Genomic DNA, 27,813 nt, shown 5'->3' with positions numbered 1-27,813 from the left:
GAGGGTTCTCCCCAGGCCAAGTCTCTTCTTGGAGGGAGAACATTAACTTGGTAAAAGAGCTGGTATTAGCACGATCAGTGATAAGTCATCAACGTGGAAATTATGATTCCCCAATTACTCTCCTCTAGCATATTTACATAGAGAGAGAGGTTCATAGTCCTTGCAATGACCACATTGCCCCTTTGCCTAGAATATCTTAGCACCCGTCTTTCAGTCTAGCCAACTCCTACATATGCTTGTGGACCCAGCCTAGGTATTCCCTCTTCTGTGAAATCTGTCCTGTCTCAGGCAGTGCTCCCATATCTTTGTTTCCTCCTTATGCTCTATTCACATCACTATTGTTAGCACTCACTCAGGTTATGTGATATTTGGCTCCTTACATGACCCCTACCTCACCCAGAGCTCCGTGAGCACAGCTACCTCGGCCCCCAGCACAGTGACTGGGACTGAGTAGTTGCTCAAGCAGTATTTGTTGATTGAATCTAAGTGTTGCTTTCACATAAGCAGAGGCTGTGTGATTTCCCTTGAGGAAAAACACGATGATAGGTGAGTAGGGTGATTATCAAAATTGTGGTAAGGGTTGCATTTTGGCTCTGGGTGATAGATTATAAGAGATTATTTCAGGGGCGCCTGGGTGGCTCAGTCGGTTAAGCGGCCAACTTCAGCCTCAGGTCATGATCTCACGGTCCGTGAGTTCGAGCCCCGCGTCGGGCTCTGGGCTGATGGCTCAGAGCCTGGAGCCTGCTTCCGATTCTGTGTCTCCCTCTCTCTCTGCCCCTCCCCCGTTCATGCTCTGTCTCTCTCTGTCTCAAAAATAAATAAAACGTTAAAAAAAATTTAAAAAAAGAGATTATTTCAGAACTTTACGAAGAAGCAGGTTAAGTAAGGCGTAAGGAAGTGAAGCGACTTGCTCCAGTTCCTGTCGTCAAATAGGGACAGACTCAGGATGAGAATGTAGGTCTCCTAGCTCCCAGTGCTTTTCCATCTTAAATACTCCGTGTCTAAGTAGCTAAATTGGTCACAGCCTACGCTAAAAATGTAAAGTCAGGGTCAATACATCACCGAGCCATTAGTTTTGCCAAGTTCCATAGGCTATGTGTACAGATGCCAATGTTCCCCTTGGCAATAGGGAAGGCATATGGCTGGTGGAAAACAACTCAAAGTGTGTGCTTTACAGATGGTGGGTCAGGGCACCATCTTCGTTTAAGGAGGCTTGTCTGATGGGTTCCTGGGCCAGTCAGTTGTCATCTTTCCTTTGCTTTCAGTTATTCCAGATACCCTCTCTGCCACCATGAGTTCCCAGATTCTCAGTAAGAAGGAAGGCGAATCATTAGAACTTACGTGTGAAGCATCCAAAGCGACAACTCAGCATACCCACCTGTCTGTCACCTGGCACCTGATCCAGGATGGAGAAAGAAGCCAAGCTACCGAGATTATTTCCCTCTCCAAAGATTTCATGTTGATCCCTGGGCCCTCATTTACCGAGAGGTTTGCCGCTGGTGATGTGCATCTCAACAAGCTTGGGGTCACTACCTTCAGGCTGGCCGTAGGGAGGCTCCAGCCCTCCGATCAAGGCCAGCTGTTCTGTGAGGCAACCGAATGGATTCAAGATCCAGATGAAACCTGGACTCTAATCACGAAAAAGCAGACGGATCAAACAACTCTGAGGATCCAACCGACAGGTAATGATCTTCTCAGGAAATTCATTAGTATGTTGGTAGTGGGTATTTTTGGGCCATCTTTTTTTATTTTTTCTAATCTTCGGTTGAATCTAAAAAAAAACACATTTAGAAAGTTTGAATAAAATTTGTTTTGGGCATCTAGGAAGCATCAATAAGAAGAAAGACATTTGGTTTGGGGGGGTCTGCCCACAGCAGGGTTTCTATGGGATAAGGTCTGTTGAATGGTTAGATAGATGCCACAAATCATGCATGGAAATGGTGTTATTCTTGCCAAGCTCTGTGTAAGCACTTTATCTGCACTTTATCTAATGTAGTCCTTACCCTAAGGGGCAGCTAGTCATCTCCCCATTTTTAAAACAAGGAACCTGAGCCTCAAACAGGCTAAATACTGGTAAGAAGTTGAGCTGGTGTGTTTCTCCAGTGATCCTGCACCACAGATACCCGGGCCCCAGAGTAGCCCGCTTCCACGGTGGAGGCTTTCTTCGTCACGGCCAGGCTTTCCTCCCACCTGACACCATTTCCTACTTGGGATGGTGTCCCTCTTCATGATCCATTGGCGTTTTCATCAAAGCAAGCAGGAAGCCTCAGCTGTGATTCCTGGTTTCTCTACATAGGCTATGGTCCAATAGGAAGAGGTTGTGAAAACTATATATATCCATGCTAAAAGCAGTGATCCAACCGCGGATCATTGGAAGTTCCTTCTTTTTTTTTTTTCTTTTTTTTTTTTTTTAGGAAAAGTGTTATTCTGTTTCATTAACAAAATTGTCTTTGGCCTTGAGTGTCCAAGTTATACTCAGTGAGTTCTGTGGGGGCACATCATGGGTGCTTTTTCTCTCTGAGAACTTTTTATATAAAAGTCTTTATTTATGTTGACAAAAATTGTATATATTTAAGGTGTGCATGATGTTTTTTTTTCATTTGAAATTTATTGTCAAATTGGTTTCCATACAACACCCAGTGCTCATCCCAACAGGTGCCCTCCTCAATACCCATCACCCACCCTCCCCTCCCTTCCACCCCCCATCAAGGTGTACATGATGTTTTGATAGACATGCATTTTGAAACCATTACCACAGTCAGGCTAATTAACATATCCATTATCTCACATAGTTACTTTCTGTGTGTAGTGTGTGGGGGGGAGGTGGGGGGGTGGGGGGGGGTGTGTGCATGTGTGTATGGTGCGAACCCTTAAGATCTCTGTTCTCAGCAGATTTCAAGTATGCAACACGGTGTTATTAACTGTAGTCACTTGCTATACATTAGATCTATAAAACTTATCTCACATAATGGAAACTTTGTCCCCTTTGATCAAAATCTCCCTCTTCCATCCCCTCCCCCAGATCCTGGCGACTACCATTCTACTCTCTGCTTTTATGAGTTCGGCAGTTTTAGATGCCACATACAAGCGAGTTCCCGCAGTCTTTGTCCTTCTGTGTCTGGCTTATTTCACTTAGCCTAATATCCTCCAGGTTGATCCGTGGTGTTGAAAATGACAGGACTTCCTTTTCTCTCAGGGCTGCGTAATATTTCAGTGTGTATATATACCACATTTTCTTCATTCATCCATCCATCAGTGGGTACTTAGGTTGACTCCATTATCTTTGTTACCATGCATAATAAACATGGGAATGCAGATCTCTCTTTGAGATACTGACTTCATTTCCTTTGGATACTACACCCAGAAGTGGGATCACTGGGATTATATGATAGGTCTGTTTTTAATTTTTGAGGCACCTCCACACTGTTTCTATAATGTTACATTCCCACCAATATTACATTCCCTTGCCTCCACATCCTTTTTTTTTTAATGAAATTTATTGTCAGATTGGTTTCCATACAACACCCAGTGCTCATCCCAACGAGTGCCCTTCTCAATGCCCATCACCCACTTTCCCCTCTCCCCCACCCCTCCCATCCACCCTTAGTTTGTTCTCTGTATTTAATAGTCTCTTGTGGTTTGTCTCCCTCCCTCTCTGTTTGTAGCTATTTTTTCTCCTTCCCTTCCCCCATGGTCTTCTGTTCAGTTTCTCAGAATCCACATATGAGTGAAAACATATGGTATCTGTCTTTCTCTGCCTGACTTATTTCACTTAGCATAATACCCTCCAGTCCCATCCACGTTGCTACAAATGGCCAGATTTCATTCTTTCTCATTGCCAAGTAGTATTCCATTGTATAGAGAAACCACATCTTCTTTATCCATTCATCAGTTGATCTCCACATCCTCACCAATACTTGCTTTCACTTTTCCAACCCATGAACCCAGAATATCTTTCCCTTTATTTGCATCTTCTTTACTTTCTTCAATCCATATTTTGTAGTTTTCAGTGCAAATGTCTTTCGCCTCCTTGGTTAAATTTATTCCTGAGTATTTTCTTCTTTTCTTCTTTTCGACTATTGTAAATGAGCTTTTTTTAAATTGAGATAAAATTAGTATATGACATTAAGTTGCAGGTGTGCAACATTAGAATTCGATGTTTGTATACACTACAAGGGATCACCACCATAAGTCTAGTTACAATCCATCAGCATACAATTGAACCCCTTCACCCATTTTGCCCACTCTCCAACCCCCTTCCCCTCTGGCAACCACAAATCTGTTCTCTGTATCTGTGAGCTCATTTTTATTTTGTTTGTTCATTTGTTTTGGTTTTTAGAGTCCACATATAAGTGAAATCATATGGTATTTGTCTTTCTCTGCCTGATTTATTTCACTTCAAATAATACCCTCAGGGTCCATCCATGTTGTTGGAAATGGCAAGATTTCTTTCTTTTTTATGGCTAAGTAGTATTCTTCTGTGTGTGTGTGTGTGTGTGTGTGTGTGTACCACATTTTCTTTATCCATTCATCCACTGATGGACACTTAGGTTGTTTCTGTATCTTAACTATTATAAATAATGCTGCAATGAACATAAGGGTACATATATCTTCTTGGTGTTTTTGTATTCTTTGAATAAATACCCAGAAGAGGAATAGCTGCATCATAAGGTAATTCTATTTTTAATTTTTTGAGATATCTCTATACTGTTTTCAATATTGGTGGCACCGATTTACATTCCTAACATCAGTGTAAAAGCGTTCCCTTGTCACCGCATCTTCTCCAGCACATGTTATTTCCTGTCCTTTTGAAAATAGCCGTTCTAACAGGGATGAACTAATATCTCATTGTGGTTTTGATTTGCACTTGCCTGATGATGAGTGATGCTGAACATCTTTTCACGTGCCTGTTGTCCATCTGTAGAAATTGTTTTCTTAATGTCTTTTTCCAGTACAGTAAAACCTTGGTTTGAGAGCATAAATCGTTCCAGAAACATGCTGGTAATCCAAAGCACTTGTATATCAAAGTGGATTTCCTCATAAGAAATAATGGAAACTCAGATGATTTGTTCCACAACCCAAAAATGTTCACATAAAAATTATTACAATACTGTAATATAATATAAAATAATAAAGAAAATACAAAAATATAAAGAAAAATAAACAAGTTAACCTGTACTTACCTTTGAAAATCTTCATGGCTGGTGTGAGGGAAACAAGAGAGAAGAGGGTTATTGTGAAGGGTGACTTTCACTATCACGAACAGATGTTGATTACGGTATAGTATCAATAAACTCTTGTCATATACTGTATTTAATGTAATTGGCAATAAGGCAGCAGAGGAAAGGGTCTATATGTGCAGACAGCCTGACATATAGAATTCATAGAATGAGCAAAGCATTTCTAAGCTTACTCTTGTCTGGAAATCAAAGGACTATCCATAGGCACTTTGAAGTGACAAAAATACACTGGTGCCAGTTGTGGGCACCTTCCAACGTTCTGAAAAATCACTGACTTCTGCCAAACACCACGGTGTGAGACTGAGCATCTGAGCATGGGAGACGATCACCCACAATCCCACAGCAAAAGAGAGAGAAAGAGAAGAACCATTGGCTCAGTTGTGATCATGTGACGTTTGATGTCACGTACTACTCATATTGCAAGACATCGCTCGTTTATCAAGTTAAAATTTATTAGAAATGTTTGCTCGTCATGCGGAACACTCACAGAACAAGTTACTCGCTATCTGTACTTTGTTGTTTCGCCGTACTTTGTTGTTAGTGTATAGAAATGCAACTGATTTTTTTTGTATGTTCATTTTGTATCCTGCAACTTTACTGAAACTATTCATTTTAATAGTTTTTTGGTGGAGTCTTTTGGGGTTTCTATATATAAGACCATGTCATCTGCAAATGGATGATTTTACTTCATTTTTACTTTACTTTTTTTACCCTGACTAATTTCTCTGGGTAAGGCTTCCAGTACTATGTTGGATAGAAGTGGTGAGAGTGGGCATCTTTGCCTTTTCCCAGTCTTAGGAAAAACTTTCAGTTTTTCATGGTTAGGGATTATGTTAACTGCAGACTAGTCATACATCACATGTGCTTTAATTTAAGAAAATTCCACTGGATATTCTCAGCCAAAAAAAAAATCCCAATTTATAGCGATTCAACATACCATAAGATGTTATATATTTTTTATTAAAAAAAGATACATTACTGTATACTTTATATTTCTATGCATACGTTTTGCTTAATAGGATTGCATTCAGAAAGCTATGTATGCTGTTCTTTCTGAATGATTTAAGGAATAGTCAAGGGCATCTTTGCTTCTAGGCATTTCTTTGGCTGACCTGCTCTTTGGAGCTAAACTCCCACATGAAATTCAATCCTTGTGGATCCTTATAGGAGGTATTATCTCCCTGCGGTACTGAAAGGACAGATGCTGTGACTTCTCTAAATATCTGCTTTGTTTTTGTTTCCCAGTGAGAGATTTTCAAGTCAACATTACCACCCAGAGCACGTTTACAGCAGGGAAACCCTTAGAACTGGTTTGCCTGGTCGTAGGCAGTGGCCAGGACCCACAGCTTCAGGGCATCTGGCTCTTCAATGGTAACGAGGTGGCCCGCATCAATGCTAGTGGTGTTCTGGACCTCAAGAGAGACTACAGAGAGAGAGCAAGTCAAGGACAGCTCCAGGTTTCAAAGTTAAACCCCAAGGTTTTCTCTCTCAAGATCTTTTCTATGGGCCCCGAGGATGAAGGGGCCTACACATGTGCCGTGGAAGAGGTGGTAAGAAATCAGATGGACTCCTGGGATGTGCTTCAGAGAAAGCAGTCACCGGACAGCCGCGTGCATCTGAGGATGCCAGCAGGTATGTGAAGTCAGGGCCACATATGACGGGGCCGTTCTCAGCTTCCCTCCTTTGTGAGTACAGTATGACTTCACGGACACAGCGGACTTCTCCTGCAGAGGCAGGTGTCAGTCGGATCGCTTTGAGGTGGCGTGAAAGACACACAATTATGTTGTCCTGAAGTCTCTTCTTGCTGTCTTAGGTCTTCGATTCTTTGATTCTGTCTGCTGTTAGTCCTAATTTTTGCACCTTGGGTTTTTCTTTAAGCAGGGAACACCTGTATCAATGAAACCCTCTGTCTTCTATCGTTGTCTGTGTGATGTGAGTGTGTGAAGAGGGAAAAATGACACTTGGCCTCCTTCCTGGGGAATGCACACCTACATTATGCTCCTCAACCCCCACCCCCCCCAAACACCTTTCAGGTACCTTTGGTCAATCCTCTGTTATCTTAACCTGATACACAGGATGATAGTGCATCTTAATGCCACATCAAAGCATGACTCAGACTAAGAAATGAAGAGGTAAATGATAGCAGGCAGATGTCGTCCCCTGCATTTTGCTGTAATGTGACGTGCCTGTCCAAACCACTTTGGGTATCTGTACGCATGAAAGTGGAAGGCCACTTAGGCCTTGTTTGGTTCATGAAGGTTGGGTGACCTGAAACATGGTTGAGCAGTCAGTGCTTTTTGTGTGAAGAGAAAACAGACAAATCTACAACTAACATTAGGATGCTCCGGGCTGGGTATTATATTCTAAGTCTGGAAAGACTAATTGCCCAAGAGCACAAAACACAACCCAACAAAAAATAAAGATACCCTTGTCTCACTGGTTCCTTGGAGGCATCTCCAAAGATGGACACATTTCCCTTTCATGCTTTTCTCCGTCACCCCATTTGCTAGCAATGAAGATCACAAGCTTTGGCCTAGAGTGGCAAGCCAGGAAGCGTGTTGGTGTTAGTTTTCATGCTAAACATTTGGTCAAACTTTCTAGGATTCAGGAAGAACTAGGTGGGCGGGCTTACATACTTACACAGGTCTAGGTCTCTGTTTCACGCATCTCAGTCGCTGCTGAAACATATCGGTAAAGCTTTCTTAAATTCCACATGTGGGAATTTGTGCCAAAGGGTGCCCAGATCCTAAGCCCATCAGTAGGGTGGTCTTCCAAAGCAAAAAATAGTTCTTTGTACAGGCTGGAATCCAAACTGGGCCCAGTGTGCAGAAACAGAAAAAAATTGTTAGCAAATTTATTAAGGATCCTGTTGAGCATTCACAGTTTTGAAAATCAAACCAAAGTATGAGCAGAGTCTTATCATTCTATGAATATTTTAAACAGAAGGGGGTACTCGCTACCACTGTGAATCTGTAACTTACACACGCTTGATAAGTTTATTACTTCTTACCAAGGGGCAGTAATGACTGTAATGAGTTAAGGACACCTCATCTTTTCTTAAAAAAATTGATGTTAGTTGAAGCTAATCATAATGGTTATATTAGAGTAGTGAGATTATGAGTAATAATTTCCTCTTTACGTTCTAAGCTTCAGTTAAGAGTCTATTTTTAACTTGAAAATGACTCTAAGTATAATCCTGCCTCTAACACCCAAAATTTGGAAGCAGGCTTGCATATATGTGATATAATATATAGTATATATAAAATATTATTGAAATAAGAATCAATAGTATTATTAATTATATTAAAATATTAAATACATATATTAAATTTATTTGTGGATATCAACCTTCATTCTGCCTTTGTAACATACATATACATACATATACACATACATACGTATACATACATATATATATGTACATATACATATATGTATATATATATAAAGCAGGAGAAGACTAAACTCCTTCCTCAGCAGGGAAGAACAATTTGCAAATTCACTTAGATCCTATTTAAATTTCTCATCCCAGTTCTATTTTGTTTTTTTCTCTTTTGTCTTTGAACCACCCCACTTTCACTAAGCACCTATCATTACAGCCAAAGCTATTAGCTTCCCCTTGCCAGCAGGCTAAGCCCTTAAGCATGTACCACTTTTAGTCCTCCCAACAATGCCATAAGGTGGGTGTGATTATTACCTTTGTATTTGCAGGAAAGAAAATCGAGGCTCAGGGAGGACAGTGTGTTTCCCAGGGTAACTCTGACTCCCAGGGCTTCGGCCTTAAGCCTGGGATGCATGAACTACTGAGATGTCTTTGCCTTGCCCACACAGCACCCAGGACAAAACCTTGCCCAGGATGCGTCCAAATGTTTGCATTTCCACGTGTCTTGAATTTCTGGGAGCCAGACGTATATTTGCAGTTTAACATTGTAGTTCAGCTATAAGAAGGATCTTCCCTCAATCAAACCATTAATATATCTCTAGCTATATGAATATATGATTTGAAAAAGAGAAATCTATATATGTGTATTTTCTCCCAAGTAATTGCTTTTAATGGTAGTGTTCTGTTTATTCTGTTGTTCTTGTTTTTTGTTTTTTTTTTTTCAATAAACTCTGCAACCAGTGTGGGGCTTGAACTCATGACCCGGAGATCAAGAGTCACATGCTCCATGGACCGAGCGAGCCAGGCACCCTTAATAGCAGTAATTTGAACAGAAATCTAATTACCAACACTCGTTCCCTGTTCAAAACACATACTAATTAGGGAAAGATAAGTAGGGAGAGGAATGTCATTTTGAACTGTGAAACACAAAATTCCAAAAAACTAGAAATTTAAATAAACACAGCTTTGTTACTTTCAGGCTCATATACCCACCCTAATTAATCTAAGAAAATATTACCAGATGTTTTCCCAACTAGATGTTCTTAATGAAGGGCTGATTTAACAAATCACTAAAAACGAGGGCAAATTATAAATTGTTTAAGTGTAAATAAGTTCTCCTGATATTCTTTCTATTGTCTTGTGCCCACTATTTAAGTGTTTAGCCAATCTCTTTTCTGAGGGTGTTCCAGGACTACACGGCCTGATCTGATTTGTCACAAAACGAGTCAAATCCTAATTAAAGAGATGTCACTGTGTTTTCGAAACGTTTTCATTTACTTGAAACCCTTTTTTTCCTCTCAAATCTGTAATCCACAGCAAGAAATGTGGCCTTATCTACCAAGAGCAAGCAGCAAGCAGTGTGGGAAGGAGAGGTATTAACCCTTCTCTGCAAGGCCGATGGCACCGAGAGTCCCCTGTCTGTGGAATGGTGGCGCCTCCCACAGGGCCAGACGCAGCCAGAGTTCGTGGCTGGCATGGGGCGGGATGGCACGGTGCAGCTAGGCGCCCCCTACAAGGAACTCAATAACCACGACAACACAAGGCTGGAGAAAACGGACTGGGCCACTTTCCAGCTGGAGATCGCCTCCACCACCATTATGGACAGTGGTATATACGAGTGCCGAGTGTCTGAGAGCGCCCAGAACCAGGCCAGAGGTCAGAGCTGGACTCAGAAGTTGTCGGTCACCATCAGATCTCTGGGTAAGTGTCCAAGAAATCCTTTTCTGAGCTTGCGGGTCGTCGGTACCTTCCTCTGCAGTGCGACGCAGTAGAATCTGATTGTGTGTCACCCTGAACCCCCCAGTTAGGGCACGTACACCCCAGGACACGGAGCATCGTTTCTGGCTGCCATGTCCGTCAACTACTCTCTAAAGTTTCCTCATCTTTACGAAGATCATCTGTAGGGTGCCCCTTGCAGGCTATTATTCACAGCTAAAAACAAAAGCCTATGACCTGGAGTAGACTTACAGAGGACACATGGCCAGTGGAGCTGAGCCTCATACATTTGGGCTTTTGACAGCTGTGGCCCTGTGTTGCAGAGTCTTCTAGCATGTTCCCAACAGTGACACTGAGCCTGTGAGTGGAAATAAGGGAAGGAGGCCAGCCACTGGGCTGGGGAGTGCTCCACCCACTCCGTAGCAGCTGTCTAAGCAGCGGGCTGGAGAGACACTGCCTGTTTGTTGTCACTACTGAGAACACTCTCAGAAGAGGGTCAGCTTTGGAAATCTGAGGACAGATTTCAGGACAGGCTGTACTGTGAGTCAACTTTTACCTCCAAATATTTGATTCTCCCGATGTACAAATGCATGGCTCTGTGTGAATAGGTGAATAGGAAGGCTTTGATTTGATAAGCATATTAGAAATCCCGTTTCCCATCTATTTCTGCCCACAGAGTCGAGTTTACAGGTTAAGCTGATGAGCCGTCAACCCCAAGTGACATTAACCAACACCTTTGGCCTGTCCTGCATAGTGGAGGCTGACTTCTCCCACCTCAGGGTGCCACTCACTGTGACGTGGCAGTTCCAGCCAGCAAGATCTCGGGTCTTTTATCTGCTTGTGCGAATCGCCTGGAACGGCACTATTGAGTGGGGGGATTTCCTATCTCAGTTCCAAAAGAAGACAAAGCTTTTGCAGTCCTCATTTTACTCTCAACTCCTAATCCACGATGCCACGGAGGAAGAAGCAGGAGTTTATCGGTGTCAAGTAGAAGTTTACGCCAGAAATTCCCCAGACACGAGCGGCCCCCCGAGGGCTTCTGCCGTCTCTCACTCGCTGATGATAGCCATCACTTTGCCAGGTAAACACCACCTGAAATTAATCCATGCTTTAAAAACAAGCCAACACATTTCTCCCATGTTGGATAAGTTTGTAGAATTAAAACATAAAATACCTTCTCCCCATGTTCTTACTGTATAAGTTAGCACCACAGAGAACCAATATCCAGGCTGACATTGAGTTAACGTGCATGGGATGGCCATACTGATTGTTAAAACATTGACAGACTTCCACACTGACTAATAATAACTGTGGCTCCATGCCCCTTCCCCCCTTCCCATAAGTTCCCAGCACCTGCAAGGTACCATGTGGCACAACAGGGGGCCTCTAAGGCCAGCTCCTAGAGCTGGGGGAGGCATTCTTTTGGATTGGTCACTGCCCATGCCTCATGGGTCATTAAATGTTTGGAATGTCTCCATTAGTGGTATGGATAACGTAAATTCCATTAGAATACATTTATCCTCTTGTTTTACCACGTGAATGTATAAGAGAGAGGATATGATTATAGTCAAATATAATTTACCTTGTCAGCTGGTAAAAGAACAGAGGTAAAAAGTATGACACAACCTGGGCAAAGTTCTGCTGGGTCATGCATCTTCTTTCATGGCTTGCATTCTTTTAAGGCAGAGTGTTCAAGAGCCTTTGAAGTCATTTCAATCTGACAGGCACCAGACAGCAGCATAGCTGTGGACAAGTCACACAATCCATCCAAGTCTAGGTACTTCATCCATAAGTTGCTCTTTAAAGATGCGCACGTTAAAGGTGGTGACACACAGATAATGTGCCTAGTACAGTGCCGATGCGTGGAGTGGATGCTCAGACATGGTAGTGGTCATTCTCTCTGCTGCTGAGTGACATCTTTTGTACTAGTAATGATCTCCTTGTCGATTGACTCATCTTCTACTTTCCATCTTGAATTTGAGCTCCAGCCACACTGAGCTCGTTGCAGGCCCTCAAATACTCTATGTTCTCTCCCTCTTTCAGTCTTTGTTCAAGTCATGTGTTTTGTGTGGAACGCTTTAGCCTCTTCTCCATCAGACTAATTCCTATTAACCCTTAAGACTTAGGTTAGAGGTCTCTTCTCCAGAAAGCCTCTCCACACTCCCATATTTGAGTTAGGTAGTCGTGCCCTGTGCTCTGACTTCTGCATACCTCTGTCACTCTTGGGTGACACAGTCTTGTAATCCTAAGCCTCTGTGACTGTACTAGTGTCTCCCTCTAGACTGTGAACCCACGGAAGGGAGGTAGCCACAGAGTGGGGAATAGTCTGTCAGAGAACACAGTGTGTGCTTAATAAATGTTTGTTGAAGGAAGAATAAAGGGATCTACTGGCAACTTCAAGAAGCAGTTACAAAAGCAGAATCAGTGATGTCAGCAAGAGGTTAGAATAAGGTTTGGAAGGCAGGTTTTAGCATTCATCTTCCCGACGGAGCAGAAAAGCTGCTGGAATAAAAGGGTAGTTGACTATGTATCTGTATGAGATTCTTACAGTTGACTGGCTGCAAAGAAACATATAATGTTAATAGCCCCACGTACAACTTGCTTTTGTTTACCTGAGTTCAAGGGCAGATACCAACAAGGGCGTTTGGCAAACTGTGAATCAGGGGGTACTCTGGAGAGTGAGCACACAGACAAAGCATTAATAGGGGCACTTTCTCTCACTTTGATTTATGAAATGCTGCAGAAGAGAAGATGTCTAAGCTTCAATAATGAGGCATTATCATGTGGAAGAGATTAGTTTCCTGTATGACACTTCCTCCCACCCCATGTTCCCATCCCACTCATCCAGGTAAGGGTAGAACCAGGACCAGTGGCTGGAAGGTATGGAGTGGTAAGATTCAACTTGATATCAGAAAGAATTCTCTAGTGGCAGAGATGTCCAAAGATGGAATGGACTGGTTTGTCAGTTGGGGAACTGTTCAGAGGCTCAATGGGCAGTGAGTGGGGCTGCTGGGGAGGAAATTCCCCCATCCAGTGGATGGAGGAGACATTGTCCCAGTTGGCCTCTAATGTCCCTTCTGCCTTAAAATTCTATTTTCTAGCAAAGTAACAAACAAAACAAAGTAACAAACAAAAGTAACTGTCACCATTCTTTTCATTTAGAGAGCAAGCTAAGAGTGAACTCAACCAGTCAAGTCCAAGAGATCTTCATCAACTCCAACACCAACATAGAATGTAGCATCTTGTCCCAGTCCACTGGAGACCTCCAGTTAGCCGTTATTTGGTACTTCTCTCCCATTTCCATGAATGCAACCTGGCTGAGGATCCTGGAAATGGACCAAACCAATGTTGTAAAATATGGGGATGAATTTCACTCCCTACTGAGAAGACAAAAATTCCACCCCAAGAAAGTTTCCCAGGACTTGTTTCAGCTACAGATTCTGAATGTGGAAGACAGCGATCAGGGCAGATACCACTGTGCTGTGGAAGAATGGTTCTTGTCCAGAAACGGCACTTGGCACAAGCTTGGAGAAAAGAAGTCAGGTCTGACAGAATTGAAACTCAGGCCCACAGGTAAACCTCATGAGTGTATTCTCACAACGGCTTTCTATAGGATGGCCTTCTTCTCTTGGGCAGCTCTTCAATGGAGTGATTATGTTGAAGGTAGAAAGGTGACCCAGGGCCATAGGGATAGTGGCCACCTACACAATGAATGCAGGACCTGGTGGCCCAGCAGAGGACGTGGGAGTCACGTAAGGTGAGTCAATCTGAGGTTTTGAGGAGTCTGGATGGGAACAAGATCCCTTTGATTGGTTTGCCTATCAGCCTGGCAGCCTGCTCTATGCAGCTACCCAGGGTATTGTATCTCTAGATCTCTGTAATAACAAGCTGTGTCATTCCAGTGGGGCTCTACTGTAATTTGGCAAAGAGAGAGTAATACGAAGCATATTTCTCCCACTGTGAACAGAAACTGTACAACTCTATGGGGATGTGTGGAGAAATTGCTTTTCAACATTTGGCTGCCTAAACATACGGCAAATAAGAGTAGTTAACTGCCGGAATGCTTACTGAGGGAGTCTCCTCTTCCTCAGGAGAGCTTTAAAACTGTAATAGAAGTTCCATCCACATGCGCTGGTCTAAGAGCGCTGCGGTTGAAGTGTGGGCAGGGTTGGTTAGATCTCTTGGTATCGGTTTGGTCACCTCCAGTGTTGATTAAAATGAGACAGATGTCACGGCTAGGGTTCGGGAACTGGCTGAGATCCAACAGCACAATGCAAAGAAGTTAGTCTGGTTTGGTGCTTAAAATTGCATTCAATGGTACACCCACAAATAAGATTATAATAAACGTTACTATGTATTAGACAGTTAGAGATACAAAGAGAAATAAGGCACAGCTCTTGCCTTAAGGAGCTTACGGTCTGTAGGGGGGGCAGTGGAGCCAAACAGTAGTGGAGCATAAGGCTCTCTTTTCTTGCTGCTCTGGTTCCCCTTCTCTGTGTTCTTCAGGCCCTTCTTCTCCCTGGTAAATGTGGGTGCTCCTCAGGGACAGATCCTGGGCCCCTTTGTCTCATTATTCTCTGCTCTCTCCAGAACTTCTCAAATACTGTGTTGGTTTCAACTACCACCTTCGATGAAATAGCGCAAAGTCTTTACACTTCGCTCCGATCTCTTGAGCTCCGGCTCTTTCTTCCCAACTGCCTGTTGTACATTTCTGCTTGGATGCCCCTGAGACCCTCACACGCAGCACGTCCCAAACCTCATTATCATTCTTGCCATCCCACAAGACCCGTGCAAACTTCTGCATTCTCCATCTGTGTGGCTGGCAGCCCTTTCTCCCAGTTGCCTAAGCCAAATCTTGACAGTGTTTGCACAGCCTTTAAGGAGGCAGCCGCTCCTTGGCTCAAGCTAGCAAACCCTTCCCATCCGGAAATGTGGGCTCAGTGTTGCCCAATCTTTTAGTACATCAAGAAACGCCTAAAATCTTTTTTGGTGATATCTCTTGGTGGAGACTATACACAGCTAATCCAAATTTTTAAAAAAGACTGTGGGAGTCAAACAAAACATATCTGTGGGTTAGGTGTGGCTGGCTGGGGGTGGCCAGCTGTGTACCCCAGGGCAGGGAGTGAGTTAAGAGGCCCCAGGGAGAGATACTGAGAAGGAGTGGTCAGAACTGCAGGAAAGACACGTTCTCTGAAATCAAAAGAAGAGAGAATTTCAAGAAGAAAATGGACTTCGGTGATAAAACCCACAGAGCGGACAACAAAACTAGAGTGTCTTGAGCTGGGAAATCAGGCCCATACTAATGATCTTGGCCAGAGCATGGGATAGAATTAGAAGGTGTTTGCATTAAAGTAGGGAGGAATTTGAGATGAGGAAGCAGAGACAGAATCAGATAAACTAATATTTCACATACTTTGCCATGAATGGAGGGAGAGAGTAAATATGGCAACAACAACAAAAATCCAGGATCAGACAAAGTTATCCTTTTAGAGGAAGATATGGGACGCCTGGGCGACTCAGTTGGTTGAGTTTCCAACTTTGTTTCAGGTCATGATCTCATGGTCCATGAGTTGGAGCCCCGAGTCGGGCTCTATGCTGACAGCTCGGAGCCTGGAGCCTGCTTCAGATTCTGTGTTTCCCTCTCTCTCTGCCCCACTCATGCTCTGTCCCTCTGTGTCTCTCAAAAATAAATAAACATTCAAAAAAAATTTTTTAAGATTGATCAATAAATGTGTTTGTAGTAGAGTTGAAAATTTAGCGTATACTATAGTTTACTTTGTTAGTAACTGCTCTGGTCTTCATTTGAAGTTCTCACCAGCAGGTTAGGAGGGGAAAATTTTTCTTAAGTTTATTTATTTATTTTGCGAGGCAGGGGAGGGGCAGAGAGAGACAGAGAGAGACAGAGAGAGAGACAGAGAGGGAGAGAGAAAGAATCCCAAGCAGGCTCCATGAGCACGGAGACTGACATGGGGCTCGAACTCACGAACCATGAGATATGACCTGAACCAAAATTAAGAGCCAGATGCTTAACCAACTGAGTCACCCAGGCACCCCAGGAGAAAATTTTTAAGAAGTAAAGGTCAAACATCGGACAAAGGGCTAGTATCCAAAATCTATAAAGTGCTCATCAAACTCCACACCCGAAAAACAAATAACCCAGTGAAGAAATGGGCAGAAAACATGAATAGACACTTCTCTAAAGAAGACATCCGGATGGCCAACAGGCACATGAAAAGATGTTCAACGTCGCTCCTTATCAGGGAAATACAAATCAAAACCACACTCAGATACCACCTCACGCCAGTCAGAGTGGCCAAAATGAAGAAATCAGGAGACTGTAGATGCTGGAGAGGATGTGGAGAAACAGGAACCCTCTTGCACTGTTGGTGGGAATGCAAATTGGTGCAGCCGCTCTGGAAAGCAGTGTGGAGGTTCCTCAGAAAATTAAAAATAGACCTACCCTATGACCCAGCAATAGCACTGCTAGGAATTTATCCAAGGGATACAGGAGTACTGATGCATAGGGGCACCTGTACCCCAATGTTTATAGCGGCACTCTCAACAATAGCCAAATTATGGAAAGAGCCTAAATGTCCATCAACTGATGAATGGATAAAGAAATTGTGGTTTATATACACAATGGAATACTACGTGGCAATGAGAAAAAATGAAATATGGCCTTTTGTAGCAACATGGATGGAACTGGAGAGTGTGATGCTAAGTGAAATAAGCCATACAGAGAAAGACAGATACCATATGGTTTCACTCTTATGTGGATCCTGAGAAACGTAACAGAAACCCATGGGGGAGGGGAAGGAAAAAAAAAAAAAAGAGGTTAGAGTGGGAGAGAGCCAAAGCATAAGAGACTGTTAAAAACTGAGAACAAACTGAGGGTTGATGGGGGGTGGGAGGGAGGGCAGGGTGGGAGGGAGGGCAGGGTGGGTGATGGGTATTGAGGAGGGCACCTTTTGGGATGAGCACTGGGTGTTGTATGGAAACCAATTTGACAGTAAATTTCATATATTAAAAAAAAAAAAAAAAAAAAAACTGGGGACGGAGGGCAAGTGAAATAGGGAAGTAGTAAAGTCAAAGCATGCAAAGTTTCAACTGCACAAAATGAATAAGCCCTAGAAATATATTGTATAGCATAGAATCTGTAGTTATCAACACTGTATTGTATACTTAAAATTTTACTAAGGGGGTAAATCTCCTGTTAAATGTTCTTATTCCCCTCCAATAATAATAAATGAGAGAGGGCAGAAGGAAAAAAAAAAAAAAAAAAAAAAAAAAGAAGTAAAGGTCAAAATCTGTTTAAGACTTAGTCTAATCCAGTAATTTAATTCGTCTTTCCTTGAGTGGTATTCTAACACTTGTATAAAAATGTTCAGTCTCTCAGATAGCCTCCTCTTTCCCTGCATCTTGGACTGAGATGATATCTGGGTATATGGGAGGAAGGTAATTTGCCAAGAATGAGGGGCAGTGGTGCAGTAATGACTTGAGGGAAGAGCCAGAAGTTTTGGATGGTCCATCTTGGCAGAAGAAGAAAGAGTTGGCCAGGGAGAGGTAAAACAGCAGAGCAGAGCACCCACTGAAGCTGGTGGCTTCAGAGGCAGGCCTTCAGCAGACAAGAGGTAGGGCTGAAGGGAAATGGCTGGTTTGATTCATCGCACAGAATGTTCTAGCACACGTTGAAGAAGGACAGGGGTCAAGGGAAAACGTTAAAGATGAGAGACCTGGTTATCTAAAGAGTTTAAGATGGCATCTCCTCAGTGAGAACTAGATCTTTCAGAGGGGGTACCCAATCTAAAAATCTGGATTCTTCTCTAACTTATTGCCATTTTATTTCCTAGGAAGCAAGGTACGCGTCTCCAAAGTGTACTGGACAGAAAATGCTACCGAGCACACGGAGGTGGCCATCCGCTGCAGCCTGGAGAGTTCTGGCAGCTCGGCTTCTCTGTACTCTGTGATGTGGTTGCGCAACGGGGAGCATTCAGGAAGGCAAATGCTGGTACACCTTCGGCATGATGGCTTGCTGGAGTATGGTGACGAGGGGCTCGGGGGGCATCTGTACTGTTACCGCTCATCCCCTACAGACTTTGTCCTGAAGCTTCATCGGGTCAGAATGGAGGATGCTGGTTTGTACTGGTGCAAGGTGACAGAGTGGGAGCCACATGGTACCCCTGGCACGTGGGTCAACCGAGCATCAGATGAGTCCCAGCATGTGGTGCTCACGGTGCTGCCTTCAGGTAAGTAGGGGTTAATCTGCCCCGGCCCCTGGTCAGGAGAATCTTTGTCCCCCACCCCGTCTTGTGTTTCCCTCCCAGTTACGTTTTGCTGAACGCAGTTTACAGATTCCCTAAAGAAAGTGACTTTGCAGTTTCTGTCAATAGTGATTGCTAGTTCTCATTTGGACAGATGAGGTCTACGCAAGTTTTCGGGCACAGACACGGAAATGTCAGGGGCATCTGACCTGCTTCCCCCGCCCCTTCTCCTCCCGAACTAAAAAAGCCATCCACATCGTATCCCTTTCAATAACAAAATTATGTTCGAAGCGGACATCTTTACCCCTTGCCTGGTTCTCCAGTCTCAGAATGCTCGGATCTGCAGAGGGAGTTGGAATGAGGGATAGGGGCCTGGTGATGGGATGTTTCATTTGGTCTCACTGCAGTCAACTGCCTCTACATGCTCCCCACCTCCAAACCAAAGTGAAACTTTTCTTAATGAGTAAGTGCCATGTTCTTCTCTCTCGATAGGTCAACAAATCAGCAGGGCTTTGAGAACGATAGTCATGTGGTGGGTGGGCCTCACGTGACTGCAGCTTGAAAGGCATCAGAGAAGGAAGTACACCCTGTGGAGCTTGCTTATGGGGTCCAGCGAGGAAGGCAGCTACTTAAAGACCTTGGCCCAAGAGTGACCATTGTCCACGTGGGAAGGCCAACCTACTCAGCTAGTGCACAGCTTGAGGAGGGGTGTGGAGCAAGAGGCTGTGAAGGAGAAGAGGGCAACCTTCCAGCCAGTACAGTGCCAAGCATGTAGTAGGCATTCATTAAGCATTTGTTAATGAAAGCAAAAATTTCTCCAACCAGACCCATAAATCTTCCCTGGTGATCAGTGTGCTGGCTAATATGGCCAGCTCATCTCTGAGCTGCTTCTTTCTTTCTTTCTTTCTTTCTTTCTTTCTTTCTTTCTTTCCCTTTTTATGTAAATTGTTTTAATGTTTATTTATTTTTGAGAGAGAGAGAGAGAGAGAGAGAGAGGGAGGGAGAGGGAGAGAGTGGGAGAGGGGCAGAGAGAGAGGGAGACACAGAATCTGACACAGGCTCCAGGCTCTGAGCTGTCAGCACAGAGCTGGATGAGGGGCTTGAACTCACAAACCCACATGATCATGACCTGAACCAAAGTTGGATGCTTAACCGACTGAGCCACCCAGATGCCCCTGAGCGGCTCCTTCCTGGTGGGGTTTAGGGAAAAGGCGAGAGGTGCGCTGAACTTAATAGTGGGAAGGGGACACCGGAGATGCATAGCTGTGACCTTGGTGCCCCACACCAGCAAGAGTAAAAAGGATCAATTCTAGGTAACATTCCTGAAACACCAGCTAGCTTTGGTGACACTCTCTGGGGGCAAAAAGCGGTGCTGGGAATAGGTGGCAACTTCTCCAAAATAGGGACAGTTGTGTCCCCGCCCCAGCCAGGTTTCTAGAGCAAAAGTCAGAGTTCTCTGACTTGCTCCCTAGGGCTCCAGCATCCTCCTCCCCCAAGTGTTCTTCAGCAGAAGTTTTCTCCCCAGTGTCCAGAAGATATTTTTCTTCTATTCCAACAATTACGGGAAGTCCCACAACCTGAGCACATTCCATACATGTTTTCTCCCTGGAACCCCTAGGCTCTGTAGAATCAGCACTTTTTGTGGCAGAATAAATAGATAATAACTGTAATAAATATATATTCTGTGATGAAAAAGCACATCTCCTCTGAGAGACATGGGATCCTACACAGCAATATATAAATTAACTATATATATATATATATATATATATATATATATATATATAGTTAATCTTTGTAGAATCCTTACAAGTCAGGTGTAAGGTTTTTAGAAGATAAACTCTGGAAAGAAAACATTAAAAGTTGGGAGGTCTTTGTATTCTTTACAGTTGAAGAAGCTTGAAAACCTGTGCCATGATAAGCTGAGGGTTTTTGTTATAGACACAGTGGGGGTTCCCAAGTAAATCCTTGCTTACAGCATTTTGCTTCCTCTACCTGGCTGTTCTTTCCTGGTAGTTGGGGAGGCAGTGGTGGGGGGGGGGGGTGTGGGATGCAAAATCCCAGGGTTTGGAATCAGACAAGCCTAGGCTTGGATCACAGCCCCCTGCCACCTATGAGCTGTGAAATCATACCCTGGTTCCTTAACCACTGTGAGCCTCAGCTTTACTCATAAAATGAGGATCGTAATACAAATGTGTGTAAAGTAGCTAGCATAGTCCATGGATATTGTAAGTGCTCAAGAAATGTTAACTCTCTTTCCTCTTATGCCTCCAAACATGCTATACACACACACAGACAACACACACACACACACACACACACACACACGTATATACTATATCTATCTATATCTATCTATATCTATATATATGCAAAATATTTTTAATATATACCTCTTACTCCTTTTATTATTTTTAATGTTTATTTGTTTTTGAGAGAGAGGGAGAGAGAGAGACAGTGGGAGAGGGGCAGACAGAGAAGGGGACACAGAATCCGAAGCAGGCTCTAGGCTGTCAGCATAGAGGCCAACAAAGGGCTTGAACCCACGAACTGCGAGATCATGACCAGAGCTGAAGTCTGATGCTTAACCTACTGAGCCACCCAGGCGCCCCATGACAAAATATTTTAAGTTGTTCAATAAATAACCATGTGAGCTTCTGAGATCACAAAAACATGTATTACAGAGTCTGTTCCCAAAGAGCTCAGATTCTTTTTCCTTTTTTTTTAATGTTTATTTTTTGAGAGAGAGAGAGAGTGGGGGAAGGAGGCAGAGAAGGAGGAGACAGAGAATCCCAAGCAGGCTCTGTGCTGTCAGCACAGACCCTGATGTGGGGCTCAAACTCCCGAACCGTGAGATCATGACCTGAGCTGAAACCAGGAGTCGGATGTTTAACCAACTGAGCCACCCAGGCATCCCCCAAAGAGTTCAGATTCTGTTGGGGAAGTAAAGTCCAAAATGGTAGGTGTCATCAAAGAAATAGTTTTAGGGTGCTGCACAAGGAGCAGAGGCAGGGCTGGGGTGAAGGGCTGGGTGGGGAGGAGATCTGGGAAACTCCCCAGAGTATGGGGCCTATGAAAAGGAAGAGGACATATTTTAGGGAAAGGAAAGGCTAGGCAAGATGATCATAAAAACTGTGGTGCAAGGGCAGGGGCACCTGGGCGGCTCAGTTAGTTTAAGTGTCCGACTTTGGCTCGGGTCGTGATCTCCTGGTTCATGGGCTCGAGCCTTTCATTGGGCTCTGTGCTGACAGCTCAGAGCCTGGAGCCTGTTTCAGATGCTGTGTCTCCTTCTCTCTCTGCCCCTCCCCAACTCATGCTCTGACACTCTCTCTCTCCACTCATCTCTCTCTCAAAAATAAATAAACATTAAAAAATTATTTAAAAAAAAACTGTGGCGCAAGGGTAAGAGAGGCAGCTAGTGAGATGGGAGGGTATGGATCTCAAACTCATCCCACATATGTAGCTAAGGAAGGTGAACTGAGTCATGAACCTTATGGAGTGTCAGCGAAGTTCAATCAGGGGAGTGACATCATGAGATTTGCATTTTAGGAAGCTCCCACTGGGAGCCCTGTTAAAGATGAGTTGGAAGGGAGGCAGACACAGAGCAGAGAGCACTATTTGAAATTGATAGTAGGAACCCAGGTGAGACAAGATGAAGGTCCAAATTAAGGCAGTGCTTTAATGAGGGATGAGAGAAAAGCAGGCAGTCAGTGTTAGGCAGCAGCATCTTCAGGATTTAGAGACTGATTAGGTGCATGTGGAGGGTGAATGGGCAGAAGGGGAGAATCAAGGATGAATAAGAAGTTTCTAGCATGGGTGGTTAGTGGGGACATTCACTAAATGAGGTAATATAAGGTCTGATGGAGAAATTAGTTCAATTTTGAATAAGTTGAGCTGGAATTGATGTGTGGAGTATGTGTGAGTTATCCAGAGAGTTCTACCCAATAGACATGGGGATTTCCAAGAGAGATCTTTGCCAGAGCTGTAGATTAGTAGGCATCAACTCATAGCCAATAATGGTGTCCAACGATGCATCCCTGAGATACTATTGATCAGGGAAGTACAGAAGAGGAGACTGAAGGGGAACGAAAAGAGTAGCCAAGAGGTAGGAGGAGAACCAGGGTTTGGTGGTATCCTAGAAACCAAAAGCAGAGAGCACAGCAAAAGGGAAGGGAAAGCCAACAAACTCAACTATCGTAAAGAGGTCAATTAAGATAAGAACGGGCAAGTGTCCATGGGATTTCACACTGCAGGGCAATTGCAGAGAAGTAATGAGAAAAGGCAGACCACAGTGAAAGAGTGGACACATCAAATATAGATTACACTTTCAAGAGCTTTGATGTAAAGGTAAGAGAGAAGATAAGTGGCAAGAGGTGTCAGTGAAGTTTTACTTTGTTCTGTTTTGGTTTGGAGCTGGTAGGGACTTGAGCACTTTAAAAAATTCTAGAGGGGAAAGAGGCCGCGGAGAGGAAGATGATGACGCTATACCACCTGCTGACTGCAGTGCTCCTCCATGCCACCTTTGGTCAACACCTACTAATCCTTCACCTCCCAACTTATCCGCTACCTTCTCAGGGACTAACATGCTACCAACTCTCCACTTCTCAGATGGTTTTCTGCCACCTCCCTGTGGCAATTTCAGGGTGGGTTAGTTTAGGACTACCTAATAAATCTGTGGAGCGCCGTGGCTCAAGTGGAGACAGAAAAGTTAAGACGCATCTCCCTGGGGGAATGGAATGGACCTGGCATTTGCTTTTCCATCTGACTTCCTTACCTATGACTAAGCCAAGGGAGGGGCTAGAGATACCTTAGTCTTCCTACCTCACCCTCAGACCCCAGACATAAATGTCTTATTCTAGAGAATTCTCTGTAATTAATTAATGGGCAAGATTATAAGGCTTTCTGGGGACTGGATTACTTGTCATTGTATGTATTTGTTACTCTTCCCCAGCTTCTAGGTGGGTAAGGATATACTTAGAAAGTGACCCTTCAAAGGAGATATGTGCCCCTACCACACTGAAGTTTCTGGAGAGACCATAACATTTTTCTATGCTACCCTGGTGCCTCCCACAAAGTCTGGCACGTAGTACTCAGTAAGTGCTTCATGAAAGAATGAGCAAGCGAGTCTTCAGTTGGGATGAAACAGGATACTGTCAGGCACCATTCATTCTGGGATGCGCTTGTATTGGGTTCCCGAACCCTACTTTCATTTCTTGGCGGGAGCCAACTCTCTCCCATAGCCACACTTGGCATGGTCCGTTGCTGAATTTGGGTTGGGGTGGGGGCAGAATTGGTAGCCCCCTCGCTCTCCGGTATCTGTCCTCTGCTGAAGTCAGTACTTCTGAGGTAATATGGAAAAGGAATGCTCCTCGTGGTGTATTTGGCTGTGGGTGGGAGCAAGTTATCAACCAAGCCTCATGATGAAGTGTTCTCATTACGCTTTTGGCTCTGTCTTGCAGACCTTGTACTTCGAGCATCGGGCACTTACTCGGATTGATTCAAAATGCCAAACCTTAATGGTTTGGGATGTCGCTAATTCTAATCCAGATATGGGTGAGAGGCAGATGGTGGGGACTGGTGATTGTGGGATCCAGAGCAAACCCTGCCCTCCCAGGAGAGGTAATTTAGAAGCATTGGAGCTGACAGTTGCTAGCTGTTGGCCAACTCGGCACTGTGAAGAGTGCCTGTGCTATCCTTTGATGGCAGATTGCTCCACACAGAGCAGTCTCCTCCCCATTAAGATACCCAAACCCTCTGGCAGTCCCTTCACGCTGAAGGTTAGAGTCTCAGGGGAAAAAGAAAAAAAGCCAAGTACCGGATTTCTTCTCACCTTCTGCGTGCTGGTGCAAATCTCTTCAGTATCGCACCACCGTCCTAGCAACGGTGACACAGAGGTGGACTCTCACTTCCCAATTCTCTGCCTCCCATGATAGGGAAGGGAAGTCAGAGTCTCCTACGTAATCATTCGACTCTCAGTGGAACGTCACCCAGCCATGGAGACGGAGGGACCAGAGACTTGAGGGAGAGACTGGGCCTGCAGAACGTGGCCAAGCTTGTGGTGCCTGTGTGGGGAACCAGCTGGTCGAGCCCCGTTTTCTACCCGGTCTCTTGGGACAGCATTGCCTGTGATTTTCCTACCAGCGTACTGATAGTTATTCCTTGCTGACTCAACAGATGTGCTGAGCGCTCTGTTAAATACTTCATTATCTTATCACGACTCTAGAAATTATTATCCCCACTTGATCGATGAGGAAACTAAGCGTTATTGAGGGTAAGTAACTGGTCCAACGTCAATAACAGTATGTGGAAGAGCCAGAATGTGAACCTGGCTCCCTTCGAGATGGAAGAGGTACTCAGTCGCTACTGTGAGTACGAGTAGCGTGAAGTGTCAAGGCCAGTGCTCTTCTCCGCTGTTTTCTACAGCTCCGGTCTCTTTCAGCACTGCCATTTCTACCTCCTTCCTACCCACATGCCTTCAGATATATTAAGATAAGACCTGGGGAGATTTATTGTAGTCAAGCAGGGCCTTGGAGAGAGGGGTCAGATAGGATAGAGAGAGAGAGAGGGTGATATGAATTAAAAGTCTAGCTTTATCATTGTCCACCCTTTCAAAAACCAAACCAACTTGAGGACGAAGAATGTACATGAGACCAGGGAAAATCCAGCTGCAAACTCCTTCAGCTCGTCAAGTCCTGTTCAGAGCTAGCCTCATGTTCAGTGATGGTCTTTACTCTGTGTAACAGGACGACAGCCACCCCTGGGTTTCTGTGTGTGCAATGCACTCACGCAATTGATTCATCCATCGGTTTCCATCGATGACCTATGGACAAAGTGCTGTACAAGATTAAAAGATGCATAAGACATGGGCCCTGTCCTTCAGGAGTTCACAAGGCAGGAGCCGGACAAATGTTTAAGGCTCTTTCTTGACTTCCAGCAAAGAGACGTTCTTCAAGGTGCAAATGCATCAACAATGCCAAAAATGGGATTCTTGCGGTAGAGGTTGGTGGAAATGACCTCCAAAGCCGTTTACATCTCTAAGAGTCTATAATCCCATGAATCCTGTAACTTAACCTCTGAAGAAGAACTTGCTTATGTCATTACAATTTTGCAATAAAAGCACAGCTACTATTAGCATCAGAGTTTTCCAAAAAGCCCCAAGTTCAAATATCCTGTCATAAACAAATGTCGTCGGAAGACTACATTTAGTGGTTGGTGTCTCTCTAAGCATGTGCCTTTGTGCATGGAGGCTGTTAGGCACTGCGTCCTGGAACCTATGGGGTTTGCAGCCCTGTCCCTTTGCCTCTCTGGCCGTGTGGCCAGGAGCCACTTTGGGACTGCTTGTGCATGCCTGGCGTGTCTGTGCGCTGACAGTGCCCCCCACCCCCCGCCCCCGCCACGGACTGCAGTTGCTGGAAGATCATGTGCTTTAGCTTGCCTTTATATAGTAGCCTTTGCCCAGGTGGTTGCAGTCAGTCCGGTTCGATTCAGATCAGCCAACGTTGTCAGGCAAGTGCCGGGCATAGCAGGGGACACAGAAACCAATGACGCTATCAGTGGCTATCAGTCGTACTCAACTGTGGTGGAATGAAGGAGATGGATAAGGAGGAACAAAAGTGGTCTATACCAGGGGGTATGTGAGAGGAGCATTGGAGAGGACTGTGCCCGAGGCAGGTAGAGGACCCAGGAGAGGAAGTGTTGTCTGAGCTGGGTCAGGAGGACCCAGAGGTTTAGGATGCAGAGAGCGTGTGTGATGGAGGCAACAGTGAGGGCAACACAGGAGGGGAGCCAAACGGAGGGTGCCTGGGTGGGGGGATCCCAACAGGAGAGTCCGGACCGAGCTTCTCACTGTAGTTGCTGTTGTGTAAAAACAGCCCACTGTGTGAGTGTGCACACGTGCACGTGTGTGTGCCGCGTGCGTGCCCATGTGAGTACGCACACTTAAGCAGCAGCCGTGGGAATAACTCAGTTAAAAATTCAGGACCAGCAACAGAGCTGAGAACGAGGGTTGAATTATAGATATCTTTTCTGAGGATAGAAGATTAAAGGAGAGGTTTTCTTTTTTTGTTTTATTTTTCTTCGCGGCTGTTGGTTTTAAGTAGGTCATTGGAACCCCCCCGCCCAGTGGTTGGGACATGCTGGGTGAGGGCAGCTAGGCTGGAAGAGCCCTATTCTGGACTCCTCTGCCCACATACGATTTAAAGGGCCCACCACTACTTGGCCCCACTATTTTTACATATATTTCCCTGTAACAATAAATCCCCCAAGTGTTTATCATTGATTAGTGCAGGTAAGCTGGAGACTAATTATCTTCTTTATTGTTCTTTTCATTGCAGAGCCCACATTTCCCTCCAGGATCTGCTCATCAACACCTTTACTCTATTTCCTATTCACCTGCCCCTGCATTCTGTTTATCCTTCTGCTCATTTCCCTCGTCTGCTTGTACCACAAAGCCAGGAGGTTGCGGGCACTGAAGCTAAACGCGCTGAAAGAAAAGACTCTCTGGGTGGATTTGAAACGGGCTGGAGACTGGGTAACCACCTGGAGGGAAGAGGAAGACCATTGAATCCCGAGAGCCGTCTGCAGCCCTATGGAAAAGTGTGGGCTCTGGAATTGGACTGAGCATTGGTGTGAATGAATCCTGATTGTGTCCTTCTTGGTGTGTGTGTCCTTGGGCAAGTTACCTAGGAATCAGAGGGAATGTGTATGTGATTTCTTTGTGTGTTAAGTCATCTACCCCTTGCCTTCTCCCAGGAGCTAGATGATTTACCCTGTGTTTCATTTGCCGCACCTCACAGAGGTTCAGGGTCCCCTTCTGTAAGGAGAGAACCTCCCTCACACAGCCTCTTGGGTATTAGTTGCGATCCTATGGCGAAGCCCAGGGTGAGGCTGCCCTCTGCTTTCTCCTCCCTATGTCACTGATTCCCAGGAAAGCATTCCGAGTGGTCCAGTCACACTGGCTCTAGGTAATCTTTTGCCCCCAAATAAGAGGTGTGGGAAGGGGCCTGATGTCAGCAAGGCAAAAAGGAATTGGGAATATGCCCTTCATTGACATCAGATCTACTTCCCAATGTGGATGTGACTTCCTTCAATGCAGAAATCCTGTCTTGCCCCCATCCCATCTGTAAATGCTACTCAAGGACAATCTCTGCGTAGACGTTACCTAATTAATATTGATGGGTTCTTTGAAGAAATTATAAAGCATTTTGTAGTCTGA

The 27,813-nt window shown here is 44.5% G+C and overlaps 1 protein-coding gene across 1 annotated transcript in view; it reads left to right on the top strand.

Annotated features, from left to right (window-relative positions):
* Positions 1–27,813, top strand: part of CD101 (CD101 molecule) — a 40,379-nt gene extending 12,566 nt beyond the window's left edge. The window contains exons 3-9 of the mRNA XM_019457980.2: positions 1,266–1,682; positions 6,486–6,872; positions 9,940–10,323; positions 11,015–11,419; positions 13,501–13,911; positions 18,189–18,584; positions 26,933–27,813. Coding sequence (XP_019313525.2) covers positions 1,266–1,682; positions 6,486–6,872; positions 9,940–10,323; positions 11,015–11,419; positions 13,501–13,911; positions 18,189–18,584; positions 26,933–27,162 — 2,630 coding nt within the window. The 3' untranslated portion in view covers positions 27,163–27,813. The remainder of the gene's footprint in view (positions 1–1,265; positions 1,683–6,485; positions 6,873–9,939; positions 10,324–11,014; positions 11,420–13,500; positions 13,912–18,188; positions 18,585–26,932) is intronic.

Source organism: Panthera pardus, unplaced genomic scaffold (assembly GCF_024362965.1).
Source record: "Panthera pardus isolate Hobbes unplaced genomic scaffold, ASM2436296v1 HiC_scaffold_11, whole genome shotgun sequence".
Lineage (NCBI taxonomy): Eukaryota > Metazoa > Chordata > Mammalia > Carnivora > Felidae > Panthera > Panthera pardus.
This window is presented reverse-complemented; position numbering and strand designations above follow the sequence as displayed.